The 20,600-nt window shown below is 50.1% G+C and overlaps 1 protein-coding gene across 1 annotated transcript; it reads right to left on the minus strand.

The window, feature by feature from the left end:
- Positions 1 to 13,542: 13,542 nt before the first annotated feature.
- Positions 13,543 to 19,029, minus strand: LOC144120558 (uncharacterized). The gene is made up of 3 exons (XM_077653094.1): positions 18,144 to 19,029; positions 16,637 to 16,766; positions 13,543 to 15,060 (listed from the first exon to the last, which is right to left on the minus strand). Exons 1-3 carry the CDS (start codon positions 18,849 to 18,851, stop codon positions 14,480 to 14,482), a joined length of 1,419 nt encoding a protein of 472 aa, XP_077509220.1. The 5' UTR covers positions 18,852 to 19,029; the 3' UTR covers positions 13,543 to 14,479.
- Between the last annotated feature and the right edge of the window lie 1,571 nt (positions 19,030 to 20,600).

Genomic DNA, 20,600 nt, shown 5'->3' on the forward strand with positions numbered 1-20,600 from the left:
TGATTGATTGATTGATTGATTGATTGATTGATTGATTGATTGATTGATTGATTGATTCATTCATTCATTCATTGCTCGATCGATCGATATCCGGAGCATAGGTCTCCTGCAGCAACATGATGGTTGTTGTACATCTATACCTACTGCTTGACGTCCTCAAATTTGCGCTTAGAAACGATCGACAGCATTCTCGCGGCAGTTTCCGTCGCAAGTCAAAAAGCAGCTTCCCTGCAGGGCCAATCAGGTGGCTTAGTTTTAAACTATAGACGTACAATCTAGAGTCCGCCGTTCTCGACCCGCGAAGCAAGCGCTGTCAGAGGCTTACGAGATTCTCCAGTTGAGAAGACATGCTGTGCTGCTTAACTAAGGCGGAATTACCCAAAAAGGCAAGGCGACACCCTCACAACATCTGTGTTGTAGCCGCGCTGTGGCGGTGGCTGGACAGCGCCCCAGCCAATCTGGCGGCCCCGTGACATTCGCCGCCCTAATAAGGCGGTGGGACATAGCCGCAAACGCGCCAGGGACTTGAAAAAAATCTTCCGCGCTTTTCTGGTCAGCGTCGTCACTCCTAAACTTTCTCCAGAAACGGAGGGCCTCCGCTATTCGTCAAAAAACACTTTCACTCCGCGCGGAAGTTAAAAAGCTTGCTTCGGAACAGTTCACTGAATTAATTGTTATGGACAACGCAGCGAACCATGGGATGAAAAATGATAGGTGTAGCGTTAAAAGACCGAAAACGGGCAGAGTGGCTGAGGGAACAAACGCGGGTTAATGACATCCTAGTCGAAATCAAGAGGAAGAAATGGGCTTGGACAGGGCACGTGATGCGATACAGCTTTCTCCGGGATTTCAGTACATGTAGTCCCTCATGAAGTCAAGCAAATGTTCAGAGATGTGGTGTTGTGCCACTTCAGTTCTTTGTGGAGCTCTCCTCACCAGCCATGTGTGACCAAGGGTCTCAAAAGGTACCAAGCCACTTAGCTGCACCGCGTTCGCACGGATTCTGCTCGTACGCCGGCGTGGATGCATAAGACTGGCCTAGCGTTGTCACCATTGTGTTCAACGTGTGGTGTGTGTGGTGACATAGAACATTACCTCTTGTGCTGTACTTTGTACAACGCGAAACGGACTGTGTTATTCGGATCCCTCAAGAAGGCAGGAGTTCCTCACAGTTCTCTTCAGGACATTGTTTTCCCGCGCGCGAGCCAGTCGAGTAGAAGGGATGCTTCTCGCCTTCTTCTACTTTACCTGCAGGACACGGATTTGGCCTCCACATGGTGACCTCAGGAGTGTCTATTTGGGTTTTTGCCGACAGTGTTTCTGTGATTTCTATTTAAGTGTCGCTACGGTGGAGAAATTGCCGGCAGCAACTGCAAGGCTAATCCCACCGGTAGTTTACAACGACTCAACTCAACTCAAAGCAAGACGACCGCTGGTCCTTGAGGGTAGCGGAGTGGATTCCAAGAGAGGGCAAGCGTAGCAATGGGCGGCAGAAAGTTCGGATGAGATTAAAAAGTTTGCAGGCATAGGGTGGGCGCAGCTGGCAAAGGACAGGGTTAATTGGAGAGGCATGGGAGAGGCCTTTGCCCTGCAGTGGGCGTAGTCAGGCTGATGATGATGATGATGATGATGATGATGATGATGATGATGATGAAGTGAAGCAGTTCTCGTCTCTACTATCTTGCCGTCCTATGCTATGTACGACCAGTGTATCACGACTCAGAGCTTCCCCTATCTGAACTCTCTGCAGTTTTATCGAAGTTGCCGGTGGCTACACCAGGTCCCGACGGCGTTGCTTAAAAATGCTGAATTAAAGGCACGCCTGGGAAATTTTCTGCCCACTGCTAGACTGTCCCTTTTCTTTACGATTGCGCAATTCAGCTCACATTTATGATGCAAAGTTTCTGGTGGTAGTGCTTGCTGTGCGCACACTAGATGCCTCGCTTTCTGCAGTCAGTGGCAGTCATTACTGATTGTTTATCCTTCTGCTCGTCCCTCATTTCATCCGTTGATTCTCCTATCTTAAACACACTCCCTTCACTGCTTCCTCCTCATCTGTGCCTTATTCATTTCATAAGGGCGCTGGTCATAGCGGTGCGTTTTTATATGAGATCGCGCTTAACCTTGCAATATCTTCCCTCGGCGGCCCCGTGTTAACAGTCCTTCCTTCTACAGGTTTTATCACTTACAGGAGGAATTTAACATAGCGGAGACGGGCTGTCAGAGACGTACACCGGATTGCCGGACGCTGGCTGCGCGTGCGCAGTGGTACACCTGTCCGCACGCCTATCACTGAGCGTGTGCTAGAAGTGCCCGGCAATCGGGTATACGTATACTCTAATACATCTCCGGTATGCTTTATCTCTCTATTAACTGAGCTAATTAAACAAGTTGATTTTAACATCCAAAGACTATGAACCCCTCTGGGATCTCCGGAGCACAAAGTTCTGTCGAACACGAGAGGTTGCAGTCTCACGAGAATGCGCTGCCGTGTTCCACCACTGAACATTTACAAACGCAGGTGCGGTTTGGCTCTCTGTCCCCTGTGCGCATTTCAGATTCAGATTCAGATTTAGATTTATTTCAACAATACTTGGTTGCCCAGGAGGCGAACAAAAAGGCAATCAAAAGTTGCCTGACGAAGCGTCCGCCTCCTTTACATTCTACCACTGAGCAGTGGGCAGGTTTAACCAAAGAAAAACAGATCATAACACCAAAGAGACATTGCATATAACATTATACACGAAAACATCAAAAAAGAAAAAAAAACAAGAAAAAACAGCACATATTCATTTAAGGCACACAATTAAGAAATGCTGTAAAAAGTATATTCGCGAGTCAACATTGTTGCACAGAATTGCACATAAAATACAAATATCGGTGTGACTGAACATAACAAAAGGCATGAAGAGCTTAACTAGGCCGGCCAAAGTAAGGTTTTCTTTTCTGATAAAAACATGGATTTTTCATTTTTTTAATATAGGGCAGATATGTGCAGAAAAAGTAAGCCATTGCTGTGTCACAAAAAGAAATGGGTTAACTTTTGCTAAATGCTTTCGTGGAACGACTGTTGTGAATGGTTTCTATAATACCCGGGTACTTATTTAGGAGATCAGCGATTCGATATTTTAGCGTTTGTGTACCGTAGTTCGTACGCACTAGTTCTTTTCTACAGGTCATATGCCGAAGGTTATGGTCGTGGTCTCTAAAGAAGAAAGTTTGCGAGAACCCAGCCGGGTCCATTTTTATTTGATCATATATTTTCAAAGCTACTCTTTTGTTCATGATATTCGTGATAGTTAATATCTGATGTTAATATCTGATGAACCCGTATCAGCCGGTCATTTTTGACGGTTTTGTCGCCGTTTATCTCCTCGTTAAGAAAGAGGGTGTTTGAGGAGCCATTGTAGCAGCTTGGCATCAGATTGAACAGTCCCATCACGCTGTCTTTTGGCGCCATCATACTTGTGTACATCCACAGGGCTGTTCACAGTTCAAAATTTCCCTTTCGAATCGCAGCAGTGGCTATGCTAACACTTTCAATGTTTCCATATCTGTCCCTGTTGGATTAAGACAACCACTATCTTCAATCGTCCTTCCTGGTGATGTTCTGCTGCCTGTACTATAGTTCACCTTTGTGGTTCTGTACCTTGCTTTAAATTTCTTCCTTCGAAGTTCGCTGAACGATTAGCCTTTCTGTACCTCCAGATTCTTGGCTGATCCCCCAGAGTGGGCATGCGCAAGTTGTTGTTTGGATCAACATCATCGTCATTCTACCCCAGCATGCACGCGCCATTCCAGGAATTCATCGAAGAAGAAGAAGAAGAACATTACCGTCCGTAGGCAGGATTCTTTCGCTCTGTGCCATCTGCCCTCTGACCATCTTTCTTCGGGATGCATCAAGATTTGGCCAACCACCCCACCCATCTCAACGTGCCGCCGCCTGCCAAAGCAGCCACCAAGCGCGGCCTCTTCGGTGAGTCGAGCAGCAGCTCGAGTTCGAGCACCGGCTCTTCAGACCTCACCACCACATCGGTTAGCTATGCAACGACGAGTGCAGTCCCCAGCAGCACCATCAGTAGGCGGTCATCGCGCGAGATGGGAGTCTTACCCAAGGCTGCGGAGGTGGCGACAAAGGAGCACGACGCTCTGCTTCGTTTCTCGGCGGCCAGCACCACGGCGATCTTCCCGGCCGACTACCCGATCCTGGAGCCGCCCGGCGAAGACATGCGCCGTCTCATGGGCGTTGTGGGTCCTCCGCGTGTCAACTCGCTGGAAATGCGTCGACTGAAGCGTTCCGAGCTCCGCCGCATCCGCGACAGCTTCTCCCAGATGTGGTTCATATGCGTCGTGACGCTGGCTGCAATCGCCGTTCCCGCCGGGCTGATCATCGCGCCCATCGTCACCTTCGAAGGCAGCCGGTCGACTAGGGGCGGCTTCCCGGTTTGGACTCCGCCGACCACGGCGTATCCCTGGACCAACGTCCCCAGTTGGTGCCTTCGGAAGGTTAAGCTCGACGATGACATCAAGCACCTGACCATCCACAACACGACTCTGCAGACGCCGTCCGCACACCGGGGAGACGTGATATGTCTGTTCAACAACACGCGTTTCCGGAAACGCCAGCGGTATGACTACGCGCCTCAGAGTATGCCGCTGTCGCTGTGCAACAGCCTGCTCTACTGGTCGCTGGCGATCAGCGAGGGGCGCGTGCAGAACCGGGTGCCCGAGTTCGATGTGCACCACGGAGTCTGGAAGCTGCATACGTTCGTTCCGAGCCTCGCGCAAGGCGGGTCGCTGCCAAAGTTGCTCGTCAGCTTGGGTGGCCACATCGAAGACAGCGCCCACTTCGCCAGGTTGAGCCGCGACGTGACGCTGCACACCAAGCTCGCTGCAAGCCTGATGCGCTTTAGCATCAAGCATCAGATCGGTGGCGCCGTGGTGCACTGGAAGGATATGGGCGGCACGTGCGGATCGCCGAGTGACATTAATGTCATGGCCACCGTGCTGGCGTCCTTCGCGAGGCTGCGCTTTCTAAACAAAGACGACTACGCGACCGGCGTCATCGTTCCGGCAGACGCGGCGCTCGCGAGAACGGTCACGCTCACAGCCACTGTGCATGGGGCCACTCTCATCATTTACGAGACGCACCGTTTGCACGCCGGCGACGTATTCACCATGTGCTCCTCGACCCAGGCGGAGGCTGTGACCCTGATGAACGACATGAATGCGGCTGCCGCGTCCGTGGCTCTCCAGCAGATGGGCATCCGACCGCCACCCCGCTCCGCCCAGACTCTGCATCTCGCTCACCGCGGGCCTGCCCGTTTCCAGAGCCTACAACGGGAGTCCGCCAGCGGTTCTTCCGAATTTCGTTCCACTGGGAGACATCAGCCACGCGTCGGGAATTATGGCCGTGTATGAATTCTGCGCAGTCACGTCGGTCGCGCAGGTCTCCTCCTACCCGGCGCCGTCAGGCTGCGCCAGCATCTCGAAGCGCCTGGTGAACCGAACTACGGACCTAGTCACGCTTCCGGGAGGCGCGGTCGTGCCCGTTGGAACTGCCGTCGAGGACTACTACGCCTTCGTCGCTCAAGCTTCGATCAAAGCCCAGTATCAGGCGACGTCTTCCAACTCTGACTTGCGTTGTGCGGCCGTGTATGATCTGGACTTGGATCTGTACAAGGGCGGCTGCTCAGCGGCGCGACCACACTACGGTATACGGAATATAGAAGAGGCCATTCAGTAGACTTCGCCCTGCCGACGGCTCCGGGCGAAGTAGAAGTGAGAGTTACGTGGTGTCGGCGTTATTTTTTGTCCCAAATGCCCCAATTTAAAGCTGCTTTATTTAATTCATTGCGCAGGCGTACTGAAGGCCAGTGTGTGGGAAAGATTAAGTTTCCGATAAGCTGGTCTGTCCTTCCAAGTTCTTCTGTCCGCTTACCGCATATTTTAAGGAAATTTTGCAAATGTTCTTAGAGCTGAACATGTCCGCATTAATCTGGACTGTGTCGTTTAGTAGAGACAGTTCGGGCACTATACTGACACAGTAGTGCTGTTTTAAGGCACGATGCTCAGTCGCTTGTATGTACTGTGTGTATCGACCCTACAGCTTTGACCTGGCTGCGTAACGAGCGCAGGTGTCCGTTTCAAGGGAGACTGCGGCAATGAAAAGTTGATCGAAAGCTCACAAAGCATTGTCGCCTCAATGCCTCCATCTTTAATGCATCGCCTGCTTTTAAAAAGTACTGCGGAAAAAGAAGTGGCCGGGACAAACATTCAGCTTTTTCGCACGTACGCGTGAGTGTATGTTACGCCTGCATGCGTTCTTTTTTCGAGGGGGGGAGGGGGGGGGGGGGGGAGGGAGAGGTAGCAGAGGGAGGGAAACTGCGCAGAAGCGGCTTCACGACCAGCCGAAAATCTTCAAAGGAACGGGCAAGCTCAATTGTGACCCGATGGACCAAGTGCACTGAAAAGGTAGGAAGCTATGTAGAAAAATAATGTGTACAGGTTGTACACCTACCTAGTTGTAGAACGAAAGTGTAGAAAACTTTTTGCTTTCCCCTCGTGCTTCTCTGAGGCTTGAGACGTGTCGTACAAAAAGTAACGCATTGGAAAGTACAGGCGCATTCGGCAGCTCGACCACCGGACACTGTCGTAGGCAGCTTAGGAAAGGAAAGTTTTTCACACAACAAACATGAGGATACTACACTGCGGCAGCGTGCGAAGTCGGGATAATTTTTTTACTTGCTTTTCGAGTTGAGTAGGGATGCATGCTACCGAGCGAAGCGCTTCACCAGGCGCTATTCTGAAGTTAACCATTTTATGTAGCCTATGAAAATCAGACAGGGGCAGTTATCAAGTTACTGTGATTATCTTTTTTTCCTGCCCTAGCATTTTTGTCCTTTCCAACATTATTCTTAAAGAAGAATTCTGAATAAAAAAATCTGAAATTATTTCATCGCTACGACAGCCCTGACCGCGTCCACTCGAGGCACACTTTGGGCGACCCTGCTATGCACAGCATTCCGGTGTCTGCTGCCGCGAACAGGCGCTACCGTCTTTGTGAGAAAATACCACACTGTTCTTCGATGATCGAACAAGCAACAGCTATACAGCCGAATTAGTGACTTAAGGATTTAAGCCATATTTTTTCCTCTGTACCGATTAAGTCACGGAAGGGCGCACATGGACAAAGAAGAAAAGCGCTTTGACACGGAGGAAAAAAATAAAACTAACTTGAGAGTGTAACGTCGTGGACCGGCTGTCGCAAGCCACCTCCCTTGAAGCCATTCCCTGGCCTCTTTCTCCCTCAGGGCATCAAACCATAACACCGCCGATATTTGGTTCTAGCCAATAAAACTCACCACGACCCCTCGTGTGGGGTCGACTTGCTCCATTTTATATTTTATGTCGATAGTCGAGTAAGCACCCGGGATGTGGCTACTGGATGTTCCAACGTATGCGAACTGGCGCAAAGAGAAATGCATGTAAGCCTCCTTGTGCTTTATAACAATTCTCATGTATCCAGAGTGCCCCCTCTACACTTCCTGACTGTACTGCGCATGTAGCAGTCACTCTTTGCGCAGACTGCACGGATGGCGCTCTTAGATGTGCCCCCTGGAGGCAAAAATGGAAAACCGAACACGGTCGAACACGGCGCACAACGTCTGCTGCCATTTTCGTGCAGTGTACTCATGCTGAATGAAGAGTAATGAAATAAGCACTACATTCAACGACATGAAAGAAGGCAACTTTTCTTTTTCATCTATTTGTCATTCTTCTGCCACAATAGACGATGCAGAAGAGGACGCTCAGTGCGCCGAGACCTTGTGGAGTTCCAGGAGGCCGGGGCTGGAATTATTTCTGTATACCGCTGCTCTCGCGAGATGTCTGGAGTACGTGTTGCAACGGAGTCAGTCATAACAACTTTGGCTGGTCGCACATGCCCCTCGGAGTTGAAAATTTGGCCAATTGTCTACCACGTGGACCCGCTGCATCCTCGACCCCTGCAATGTACCAACATGTGGAGATTTGGACATAGCGGTAGAGCGTGTAAGTCGGCGACCGTAAACATCATGCAATGCTAGTCTTCTATGTGACAAAACCTTTATTGTTTATTTATTAATAGCAATAGGTACATGCATTTGAACGCATGCATATAACAGCGATAAAGTTGTAACATATATTTCAGACTCTCTGAGGGAGACAGAAAGCATCAACAGACTGATTTTCCCAGTGTACGCAGTCGCGAGACGACAAGGGCGTTGTACCGCTTTGGTGCTGTCGACAGTAACGTTGCAGGTAGCGCTGGTGGGGACCGGGTTTTTGTGCGTTACCCGACAGCGGATTCTCGCCTGCCGCACTGTAAACTCCCGTAATAATATGACGGTTTCTTGGGTTCATGCGCGAGCGCGCCAGAGATATGTGCAAGCAAGTTCGTAATTTTCAGTAAAGCGTGACAACAGTTTGATCGCCGAAGCGTGCCCCGTAGTATTATGTCCAAGCGCATGCTGTGTACCTACCTTTGTGAAAACAAAGTGCGGAACGGACAGTTTAGATAATTTTTTACTTACCCTAGTAAACTACACTGGCTCTGGAGAAATACCGAGAGGGAAAACGAAATTTTTCCTCCATCCAAGTTCCTATTGTAAGAATAAATTTGAGGGCGTGTTGCCCTCAACTCACTCAGCTTATGGACTCAGTGCTAATACCTCTCAATTTAGCGGGGTGTTCTCCTTTTTTCACCTCTGTCACCTCTGAAGTTATCTCGGGCATCCTCTACGGGACCATTTCTCCGATGAGAACCAAATGCTAGGGCATTATGCATGGGGAAAGTCATAGCCCACATCAATGCTTGGGATGTTAAAAAATAATTCCTATCAATCCGTTGAGTTCTGCTTTTCTGCAATGCGCCACCGTGTCATAGCGCGGCGTGGACGTTTAGCGACATCTGACGCGGATAAGGAGAATCGCATGAAGTCATTTTCTGGCGCGCGGTTCAGTTGATCCCGGAGCTCAGCTTCCAACAACAACCTCCTTACACGCAGTGATAAAACTCTTAAGTCAACTAACGGCTCATGAAAGGTGACAGTGTGCAAGCAGAAGGTGCTACGCTAGTAGCCAAAGCCAAGGGTGTGACATTCCCGTAGAGCCAATGGGGACGATTTTGAAATGCGACGGTGGCGGTGCCTGGGAGTTGGCGGCGCGGCCAGCGCGGCTGATTAGCAGCTGCTTAGGGCGCTCGCTCGAGTACCAAAAACGTAAATAGTTTTCTCCAAAGAACAGTTTATTAAAGGAAACATCAGTAGTGACAATCGATGTACAAAAGTGATTTTAGGCATCTTGGGCATTGCAATATCAGTGACAATCGTTCTAAAAATCAAAATTAATAAATTCCATTATGGAAACCTAGAACACATGAGCCGCCAGATACCAGGATCGCTGCAATCGTTCCGACCGTGGCGACACTTATGGCGCGGACGCGCAACTTGCAACATGCCACAGCACTGCCAAAGCTTGGCGAAGTAGAGAAGCTCTCGGTCTGCACCCGGCGTTTGTCTAAAGGAGCACAGCAATGTTTCAAAACGCACAACTGCACTCCCATTGTCTCAGCGTGCTCCTGACTTCCGCGCTTTGTTAATTCCATCTTGCGATCGACTGCAACTCGTACACAACAGCCAGCAAGCCATGGAGTACTTGTGAGGTATACTGATTTCTTTCGGTTAAAACTGAATTTCAAAAAAAAAATGATGGTCGATATGCGCAGTAAGGCCAAATGCGAATTATGTGCGCGAGCAGTTCGGTCTGCACTACGGATCCGGTGTTCAGGTCCAGTGTTCCGGATTGTAGCTGTTCGGATAGCGTAGTGGGTTAATGTCCAAATATGCGGCATTCGTCATTCTGCACATTCATTGGTCCCTGGTGGTCTTCCTACCACTCTTGGAATAGCGATGCAGCGGTCAAGCGAAGCGCCACTGCACACCATCGGGAGGACTACATGCTTGGGTTGAGTTACGATCCAGGTTGCTCTTCGCGAGCATCCTCTCACGATTCATAGAGCTGCCGCCTGAGACGGTGGGCAGGTGTGCAGCCTGCCACAAAACCGACTTCAGACAAACATACAAATACACAAGGAGGCAAGCACATGCGGGGAACGGCCTCTGCGCACCAATAAATTTGGCGCATGTTTACGCTAATTTGTCGTCACCCCTACTTATATTGTTATATGTATAGTCTAGATCAGAGGTGGGCAACCTCATGCGGTCGACTTCAGCCTCAAAATGACCTCAACCTCACGTCGTGAGGTGAGGTTGAGGTGAGGTCGGCGACGGCTCGAAATTTTGTGAGTGAGGTCAGCAAATCAGACCTCAACCTCACGCGTGAGTTTGAGGTTGAGTGAGGTCGAAATTTTGAGGTCTAGACTTTTTTCAGTTGTCACGCCTTATACTTCGACGAGTGCTGCTTCCAAAGAGGAATTGCAGCGCATCACCGCAGTTTTCATGCGATGACGCTTGGTGTTCAGTTTCCCTGTTTGGACAACCGGATGCCACAGTTCCCTCTTAGCTTCCGGTGCTGCGCCGTAATGTCCGTTCAATCCGAGCCTACAGGAAGACGCACCCCTCTGGTCTTCCCGGAAGGAGTGTTACTGTCTCAGCACGCCACTCTCCCTCTCCCTTGCCCCGCTGGCGTAGTATCCGGCTGCCTGCCTGTCGGCTCTAACTCCCGGGAGCGCGCAAAGAACGTAACTCACGTTGACCCGCGGTAGCTTTGTTTGATGCCGCAAACAAATAAGTTCAGTCCAACAAGCACGCGATAAATTCGTCGCAGCGCGGATGGCCCCAAGCAAGACTGCTTCGTATTCATGCTCGTTGCCGGCGCTGGCGTCATGGCTCTTGCCTTGCAGTCGAATAAAGGGGATCCTGCTGTAATACATTACAAGCCGACTTAACAGAAACTGGAGTAGTCAGCACAGTCGAGAGAATGTGATTCAGGTGGTCCCTAATAAGGACACCTGCGGATTTGATTAAAAAAGCACGAAGCCAGAAAAACCTGTATAACATCGTCGAAGGTTTTTATCGGTGACTTCCCCTTTCGAATCTCACACTAATTCTGTATTTCCCCTTTCCATAATGCAAGCAGATGCAAATATTATTTCACTTTTTTATCCTTCTGAATAATCTCTCTTTTGGTCTACGGTTCCTTGTTCCTTCTCGGAAACTCACATATTATGTCGAAATTCCGCAGCACAGTGCGAACGTACCAGCATAGCGGTGTTACAGCGGTAAATTAAATATGCAAAACTATAATGAATAAATGGTGATGTGGTAGCCTTTTTTTTTAATGAAGATGTGTGAATGGAACTGATTACATGCTCGCGCTGTGCTGCTGAATCGCTGTTTCAAACCTAATATGACTTTTAATGCGGCACACTGCTGTTCGCTTCTATATTTAATGTGCGATTTTTGTTTGTATGTTTCTAATCATTCTCTTTTTTTTCTCGTATGGGATCAACTAGGTTGGCGGCCTGCCTCGCAGACGACTAGGCACTACACGTTATCTTTCTTTTAACTATTTTGCAGAGACCGATCTTTCGCCTTAAACGGCTTTGCAGAATTCTCGCGCGGTGCTCGTGGGTAAAAAACGCCGAGGATGCTGGCGTACGTACCATTGATTAGTTCAGTTTTGCAGGAAAACAAGTAATTGACTTAAAGCACTGCTGCTTGTCTCAGACTATTTGACGAAGCGCGTGAGTACTTAGGCGGTTTTTTTTTTCCCGGGGTGAAATGGGGGGGGGGGGGGGGGGGGTCTTGTAAAAATATTTCGCTACGGGGAAATTTCAGCGGAGAGCCATGGTGCTCTTGACAGAGAGAGCGGTTCACGCTGCCCACTGTAGGCTAGTTGTTTCGACATGTGTGATTTTGATAGTTGACACACTGTTCGAAGGCGTAATCTAGCCCTTTCTTTCAAAATGTGGCGGGTTCTCAGAGTCATCGGAGAATTCCCAGGATTTCGAAACCATTACCATCGCCACCTGGAGGGAAGTGGCGGAAACGGGGGAGAGTCTTGACCTCACAGGAACATCAACATCATCGTCCTTGATTATTAGCTGCAGGTATTCCTATTTTCCCGCACAATAATTGTCTTCGGTTGCTGGGTAATGTACAATATTTAATCAATATTCTGGCAACGTTTAATTTGGTAGCGGTATATCACACTTCCCCGGGGTCATAAGGATACATTGTTAGCGTCATCACCATCGCCATCATCTCTAGAGTCAAAGGCTTGTGTCTTGTCATGATCTTTGCAGTGTGTCATACATGAGAACTGGCGCATTTACCCGCTAGACAATCCGAATATCATTAATGTGGACCGGGTTGTGGGCACGCTTTGTAATGCGTCATGCGCGCATATGTAGTAGTGTGGGATCCATATGGATCTTGAAACGCGGGTGGAAGGGGGTGAATGGGGGCCTGGTATGGCGAGAAATTACATCGTTGTCAAATGAGTGGGTGTGATGTCATATAACAGCGTCGTCACGTGACTAGGTTTGATGACAAATCACATCGCTGTCACGTGACCTGGTATGACGTCACACTCACATGATGTCATCACTAATTATACTAGTTAGTCTTAGCGTTGCCTAATTATATCAATTAGTGTTAAATAGTTATGTGACCTCAACATCTTGTCGCGTGACTCGTCGGCTCGTGTCGTCACATGGCGCCGTTTCTCGCGGGCACTTTTTTGCGGATATGACCTTTTTTGCGGATATGCACTTTTTTGCGGGTATATAAGTCGACCCATTTTTCAGAAGTCAGGCATTCTAAGTGGCATCTCTGTTCAATAGAATGCCCTATTCGCCGAATGCAGGTGAGAAGTACAAGTAACTGCGGCACCAGCCGTATTCTCAAAGGCGATTCCCTGTGTGTGAATGGTACCATGTTTATCCTCATATAAGTCGACCTAATTTTGCGAATTTACTAATTTAGAAGTGGGGTATTGAGCAGCGCTAGTCGGTACTTAGTAGTGTGCGATTTTCGACTGTATAAATGCGCACACGCAGGCAACAGGCCATCTGAGGGCGAAAATCGGGGTTTTTTGTTTCTAATGAGCAAATTTTATGGCTAGGTAAGAAAAAGCGGTCGTGCATTAAGAGGTTAGCTGGTGTGAGGCGGCCTAAATGATTTTTTTAAAATTTAGACGTGTCTTAAGATGTTGAGATCCCTTTTCCCATTAGCTTACCTTCTTAAAGGACAGCGACAAGTAACCGTTCACCGGGCTGGGAGTCAAATGCACTCCCACCCATACCCCTTTTCTTGCCAATTTGCTTTGTCATTGCCCGGTTCTACCTTGACGGCTTGACCCAGGTAGGCAAACCACTGTGCCATAGCAGCATGCATTTAGCCCTTTGTGTATTTTGTGCCCCAATTCCCGCCTCCTGTGTACACGCCAGAACCTCCTAGCCACACGGACTGCCAGCAAGTGTGGATAGAACGGACGGTCGCTTGCACTGCAGTAGGAGGAACACAGCGAGAAGATATGATCATTTTCAATACTTTATTCGACGTTCGAGCAGCGGCGCAAAATAGGCGCGGCATCTCTTGACTATGCATAAATTACACGATAGTTCAGCGATTAAATAAATGCGCACGAGTTGAGAACGCGCGGCACTGTGTACACAAGGTGCCTGCGCTCAGGTAACAACAAACAATAATCGTATAAAATGCACAACGCGTTTGTGTGTCGAAGGCTGCAGCAGTGACAAAGGGAGGTGTATGGTACCTCTTCTAACAACAAAACACAGAAAAGAGATAATTGCCACCACGCTGAGTTTCTTGAAAGACGCGTCAAACGAGGACGGGAACAGCACGCAGAGCGAATATCACCGTCCGACACGGCCAGCCAGCTGACCACGACTCCCAGCGCTCAGTCCTTTGCTCATTTGCTTCCACCAAAAAGCCTGCACTCGCCGACTCCGACAATGATGAGTTACCAGTGTACCGCGCGAAGAAAAAAATAACTCTCCTCTGTCCATCGCCATCGAGCAAAGCTGCCTCGTTCTTCGCCAATGTGTCTGCTTCTCTCACAGGCTTCTCGGAACCGTGGTCTCCTTCTTCGTGTCTTATCTCTGTTGCTGCTTCGCAAAAAGGGAAAATAATGCAGCGGACGCTCTTTGGTGCACGAGTGACGAAGGTTCAAATCGAATCACAGCGTTGTTCTGTCTCTGCAGCAGCCGCAGCGCAACCCTGCGATTGCTTTGGGTTGCCCAGGGGCGCGCTGAGGGACCGGCTCAATATTTTCTCGCTCGGAGAGGACGCGGGCGCGTTACTGCTCTCCCAGTTACTGAGTACTGGCCCGTCTTCGCCTTCGTCCACTTCGCTTGGACTGTCGCGCACTCCGCTCCGTGACAGTGCAGCGGTAGACAGACCAACGTCAAGTGGGCCCGGCTCGCCAACAGGTGGCCCTAAGGGTGGTCCACCTATTCTTCGTTGTCGGCCGCCTTGCGCGAGAACGGCACCAGTTCGTAGCCGGCCAGCGAGCAGTTCTGCAAGAGCAGCTTGTCCAGGCGCGCGTCGGTCGCTCCGCGCGGCTTCACGAGCTTGGCCACGGCGCTGAGTCGGACCTTGTTCCAGACCAGCTGGCGGTCCAGCAGTTTGTTGTTGACGCACAGGAACCTCGCGTGGAAGTCGACGGCGATCTCCTTGACGATCGAGCCGTCCTCCTTGACGACGTTGCAGGAAAGCTCGGTCTGCTCGCCGACCAGTTCGTCCAGAACGAGGTCGCCGCAGGCGTCGCCCTGGGAGTCCTGGACCCTGAAGCGGTCGCCGACCTGGACGGCGATGGGCGCGAAGCCGTAGCCCTGGGCGATGGTGTCCGAGTAGAAGAAGTTGTCGTTCTCGTTCAGCCCGCCGGGAGGCGCCTCGAACGTGATGCGCTTGCCGTAGCCGCGGCCCACGCTCTCCAGGCGTAGAGGGCGGCCGCCGAACAGGAAGCGCGAGGTACGGTTCACGCGTACAACGTACCGGAAGCCCGGAACGACCCGCTTGTCCACGTAAGTGCCTGCGGAGGAAACAAACAGTACACAGCGTGAGATCTGCAGGACAGACAGCTTGAAGATGAGTGTGCTCCAACGCGGCGGTCACTCTGTTCCTGTTCTTCGGTATACTGTGTGCTTCACCTAAGACTTTCTACAGTTTTAAAAAATAGGCTCTCTGAGTTATAAGAGCGCGTTTTTCGGCATAGCTTTGTCAGCAGTGTAGTACATCAGCGTACAGCTAAGAAGTGCTATCTAGCAGGCTGGTTAACTAATACTGAAAAACTAACTCTTCAACTATTACTGTTAGGCTGCTTAATTATTGAGAGGCGTGTAGCCCACCATAAGTAATATTCATATCAGTTTTTAGAATTTCGAAAACGCGGTTATGTTCGGCGCCGTGGCACAACAAATTCTGGCTACATTGCGCCAAAATACATCCGCTTTCGAGAAGCTTGTAGGTAAAGCAAAATCGCCAGTGCACGTAACTCGTCGAAATAGGGAAAAATTTGTTGGACCACAGCGCCATGTTAACCGCGTTTTCGAAATTCTAAAAACTGATATGGATATTACTTAAGATGGGCTACACGTCTCTCAGGAGCTTAACAGTAATAGTTAAAAAGTTTCCTATTCAATATAAGTTAATTATCCTGCGTCTTAGCTGTTTTCTGATGTACCACACCGCTTACAATGTTATACGGATAAAAGCGCTCTTCTAAGTCAAAAATCTACTTTTTAGAACTGTGGGAAGTCTTAGGTGAAACAGCCTGTACGTAGCTCGACTATATCAAATGTAATTTATAGATTAGTAATTTTTGATAACACTGGTACACCCTTCAGCTAACGAAGGAACGCTTCCTAGCATTGATGTTGAGCGCATTCATACACGAATGTTGTCGCTCCTACTGTTGTCAGGGAAAGAATGGGACACACATGTACACAAATCAGCCAGCTTAAAGAGTACAAGCTAGTGATTGCAGTGGATTTTTTTTTTTAAGTTCGAACACTTGCCATGTGGCATAACTTCGGCTGGCTGTTTACTATAGAAATTCGTGGCGGCTATTTTCATACAGCAACCTGAGCAAGCTTATGTTGAGCAAGCGCCTGCTCAGGCTACACCCTTCTGCCACTGCTCATGTTACTCCTGCCTTGTGGCCGTGAACGACTATAATTAGCTGTAAACATTGCATCGTTTATGTTTAAGAACACAATAAACTTCTGACTATGCACATTTAATTTTGCTGTCTTGAGAGATACAAAAAAGAATCGACTTAGGTGCGGCAGCCATCGCTGTCACTCCCGCACGCAAAAGCGAACATGTCACTGATTATATGTGTATTCTTTTCATTCGGCTTTTCACAACTTTTCGACATCATTTGGTTACACCCGGCCCATAAGCAGAGAATATGGATTCGAACCCAAATCTGTAACATATTCGGAACGCCCTCAGACTTACCCAATATAATGAGCTTAACTATAAATGAGACACTTCGCCCTAAGCAAAACTGCATTTCGTGGCTATTGATGATACTCGTGGGGCCGTATTGTGAAGGACATTTCCCAAAGAAAATATAGAGCCTTTAGCTATAGTACTTAACTCACCGATAACGGGGAACTCATGCGGCTTGATGCCGTTGACCACGTAGCTGGTAGGCACATCGTTGATGTCCTCGCCTCGGACGATGTGGAGGAGATCGTTGGCTGGCGCGGCCGGGCTCGACTTGATCGCCTTCTGCACAGCACAAGAAACACGTACCAGTGAGTGAGAGTTTACCGGCTTCACTCCATGTAAAGCACGCTATCTGCAAAGTTCAACTACAGTGTTCTTTGGCGCCTGGAACCAGCGCACATGGCACCAAATGCAGAGCACTCGAATCGAAGCACGCGTGAAAGAGTTGTGTGCAGGACGACGACCTAGAGGGAGGATGGAAGTGCAGTTGACGAGGGCTTGGAGGCACGCTCGTCTGGCGTCAGACCCGCAGTTATGCAATAGTGCGTCACATTCGCGCCCACGCCCTCCCCCACCACTTCCCTCTCCTCCTCGCTGTGAGCTGTCGGAACGGGCTGTCGCGCGAACCGCTTCACTTCCAGCCAACGCTGCGCCCTTGTTTTGAATTCCAGCGCACGTCATAGTAAACGCGACGGCGGTTGTTTTACTGCCCAGCGAAAACGGGCCATGCAGAAACAAGAGCAAAGCGAAATAACAGCAACGCGTGAACAGAAAAACCAGTGAGGAATGCAGACCTGACAAACCCTGCGGTTTCTCGCTCAGCACATCCTGTTGCGTTCTGTTTCTGGCCCCGTTTCGGAGTCGATGAGTTATTTTGAACCCGAGTACGTCAAGTAAGAAGCAAGCAGCGGCCGCGACGAAGACGGCGGAGCAGTTGTTGTTCCGGCGACCGTTGAAAAGGGGGAGAGAGCGCGGCGCTCTGGGCAATGTCTGAACATGCAGCTGGCGCGACGGGCGTATCGGTGACTCAGTCGAGAGCGGCGCAGCTGCCGAATATGTGCGCGCCAGGGCGCTTCGCCGCCTGCGTTCTTTTCTTCGTCTCCGGCGTCATTCAAAGGCTGCGAGCACGTGGGCACCAGGCCTAACCGAAGCTGCAGCTGTTGGCAGAAATGTAAATAATTGGGACCTTTAAAACGACGGCGGCTCGGCTACGTGTCAGAACCGCTGCGTTTCTATGCCTACTGTTTCTTTCGCGGCCGATTGCCCTACTGCTCGCCGACTTGCTGCTGTCGTTTTCGAACTTATCGGTATTTTTCCTTTCTTTTTTAGGGATCGGTACGCGAGCCTTCGTTATTGGATATATATACTTCTCTAGGCCATTATGCAACTGTGATATAAATGAGCGCGTTGTGGTACCGCTAGGATATTTAAACTAGCGTTAGCTGTGACTAAATTTGAACGGAGGTCAAGCAATGGGAGGCTAGACATCCTTGCATTTACGCCGCATCGATGTTCGCTTTTCGGCCAGCATTCCGTACACATTTTTTTCTCTGCCAAAGCTAATCGATATCGGATGCTTCTCTGATGAGTACGAGCATCGACGGATGTGGACGGTTCGTCTTGGGAGAGTCCCTGTGATTCCTGCAGAGTGCTACCAACCCTAGCTAGCTGTCCGTCGAGCGGCAGCAGCGGCGGCTCGCTGAGGAAGTCCCTGCTCTCGAGCTGACTCTCGGTGCTGCTCTCGAAGGCCGCCGGCTCGTGCTGGCAGCGGTGCTTCTCGGCACCCCAGAAGGCCTCGAGTTGTTGCCAGCAGTCGTCGTGGACGTCTCCGGAGCCGTCGCAGCCCGTCGGGTCGGCGGCGTCCTCGTTGCCACTACTGAGCAGGAGCAGCGATATGCTGGGCCCGTCGCATGCTGACACGCTGTCGTAGCAAGGCACTCCTGTTTCCATCGATCGGCGGACTGATTCCTGGGAGAAGTCTGCGCTGGCGAGTAGTGCCAACAGGTGAATGGGTGGTCGTCGGTTGAGATCCCGGTGGAGCCGGTCCGCTGCTGGCTGGGTGCTGTGGCGGCGGCCTCTGGTCGGTGAGGTAGGCGATGTGAGGGAAAAAAAAAATTGTTCGAAGGTAGGAATGCAGCTGACTCGCTTTTCTATTAAGCGTCGCTGTTTATCGGCCGAAGGCTTTGTCCCAGAGGGATCGAAAATAAAAGTGATCGAGCGGAGTCGGAATAGAAACTTTCCGCCGACGTTGGTCCCGCCACAGGAAGTGCTCCGTATCTCAGCGGCAAGTGAACTGACTGCGTGGACGTCTGGTGGAGCGCTTTTTATAACCTCCGTTCCTCGTTGCGTGGTGACGCGCAGACGCATGCGGCAAGCACGGCTGGCGCACGTGAACACTTCGGCGAATCGACCAATGGAAGCACGGAGGCCCGGCAAGACGCCTCTCTCTGATTGGAGGTTGCCGCAGACGGAGGAAGCGTAATCAAATAAAGACAAAATAAGAGCGCGCAATCTCGCTCACTTCCTCGCTGGCTCTCTCCCACCCCGACCCCTCACTCTCGGATTGCGCTGCTCCTCAGACGCACTGAGGGAAAGGGCAACTCCACTGGAGAGAGTGCGGTGGTGAGAGGAAATGCCAGCGCGACGTCACCGAACCCAGCGTGCTCTCCTGCGTACATTCCGGAATATCTTGATGATCTTAGTCGGCGTTGTTTTGGTGCGAAATTAATGACGGCATGAGCGCAGGTAAACTATGGTGAGACTCCAGAAAGAGACCTTGGGAGAAAGGTGGAGGTTTCTTTCATGTTTACCTCCAAGAAGCTACTCGGCCTATCATGACGGAGTCATCGCTGTTTTGCGGCGAGATGTGCGGTGTTTGTGGACAGCTCAACAATTCCACATAAGATGATAGAAACAAAAGAACATCGCAACGGCACTGGCACCTTACACAGCTGCTGCAGCGCCCTTAAATCGATCTCCCGATAGTTTCCTCCTGTGTTTTTGTCTATTAAGAGACCACTACTGCACATGCTGTGACGACACAAAAACGAGAAAGTCTGCAGTGTCATTATATGACAGAGCAGAGAAGTTTATACTTCGCTTACGTGCCAACTTACGCATTTTTTCAGTTCACTCACGCATCGTTGGAGTAGTTCGAAAAAGCGTTTACGAAAGCGTTTACCAAGCCCGTAATGCTTCTCGTGATTAAAGGTCGACATCATTTTCAGCGTGACCTGCTCACGAGCTGTTAACTGCTATTATATCGGCCCCAACTAATTTTAAATTATGCCACACCCATCTAGGAAAGTCGTGGCTTTATAGAGGTGGCCTCTCTCTTTTAAGCACAGCTGGAGTGGAAAAAAACCGGCCCAGTGCGCGCAGCTGGCACTGTCGCAGTTTGACGATGCACGAGTCGGGGGCTGTTTGTTGCCACACCGGGGGACCTTCAGCGAATAACAATCGTACGAGCGCAATGCAGTCGTCGTGTTGTCTGCACTTCCCATGCAAGTAAAGCGCCACTACATAAGGCACCGTCAGTCACGTCATGTCCCCCAATTGAATTCGCCTTTTCCCAGAAATGCACCTTTTAATCTCCAGTTTAAAGGCTTATACCTCATTTCAAGGCAGGCACACGCTTAAAGAGGGAAGTGGAGAACTGTAAAGTTAGTGTGGAGAATTTTAAAATTACACTTAGCCTACAAGAAGCCAAATTATTTCACGAAGAGCTCAGATATCGCCGCGGAAAGAGGAAGCAAAAGCAGACATGTTCTAACAAACCTACGCACATAACGCTGCTGGCACAATCCTTCTGAAATTAAACTACGATCAATGCTCGCCAGATGCAGTCTCTCAATACTTCCGACTCCGCAACTGCGCAGCACTCCGGAAACGGGGTTTCAAATACAGCTGTCACAGCAGCATTGGGGCGATAGTCATGCGTGCTCTCACAAGCTCACAGTTTTCCTTTGGCGAAAACAAACGCACAAAAGATCGGCCGATCCCTCACTGACGCACGAACGGATGGAGAAGAACGAAATGAAGCAGCTTCAAAGGTTTCTTCGCGGGATACGCGGTGATCGAGGCGCCCTTCCGCCACCGAAACAGGGGCAGCATCGA

The sequence above is a fragment of the Amblyomma americanum genome, chromosome 2 (assembly GCF_052857255.1).
Source record: "Amblyomma americanum isolate KBUSLIRL-KWMA chromosome 2, ASM5285725v1, whole genome shotgun sequence".
Lineage (NCBI taxonomy): Eukaryota > Metazoa > Arthropoda > Arachnida > Ixodida > Ixodidae > Amblyomma > Amblyomma americanum.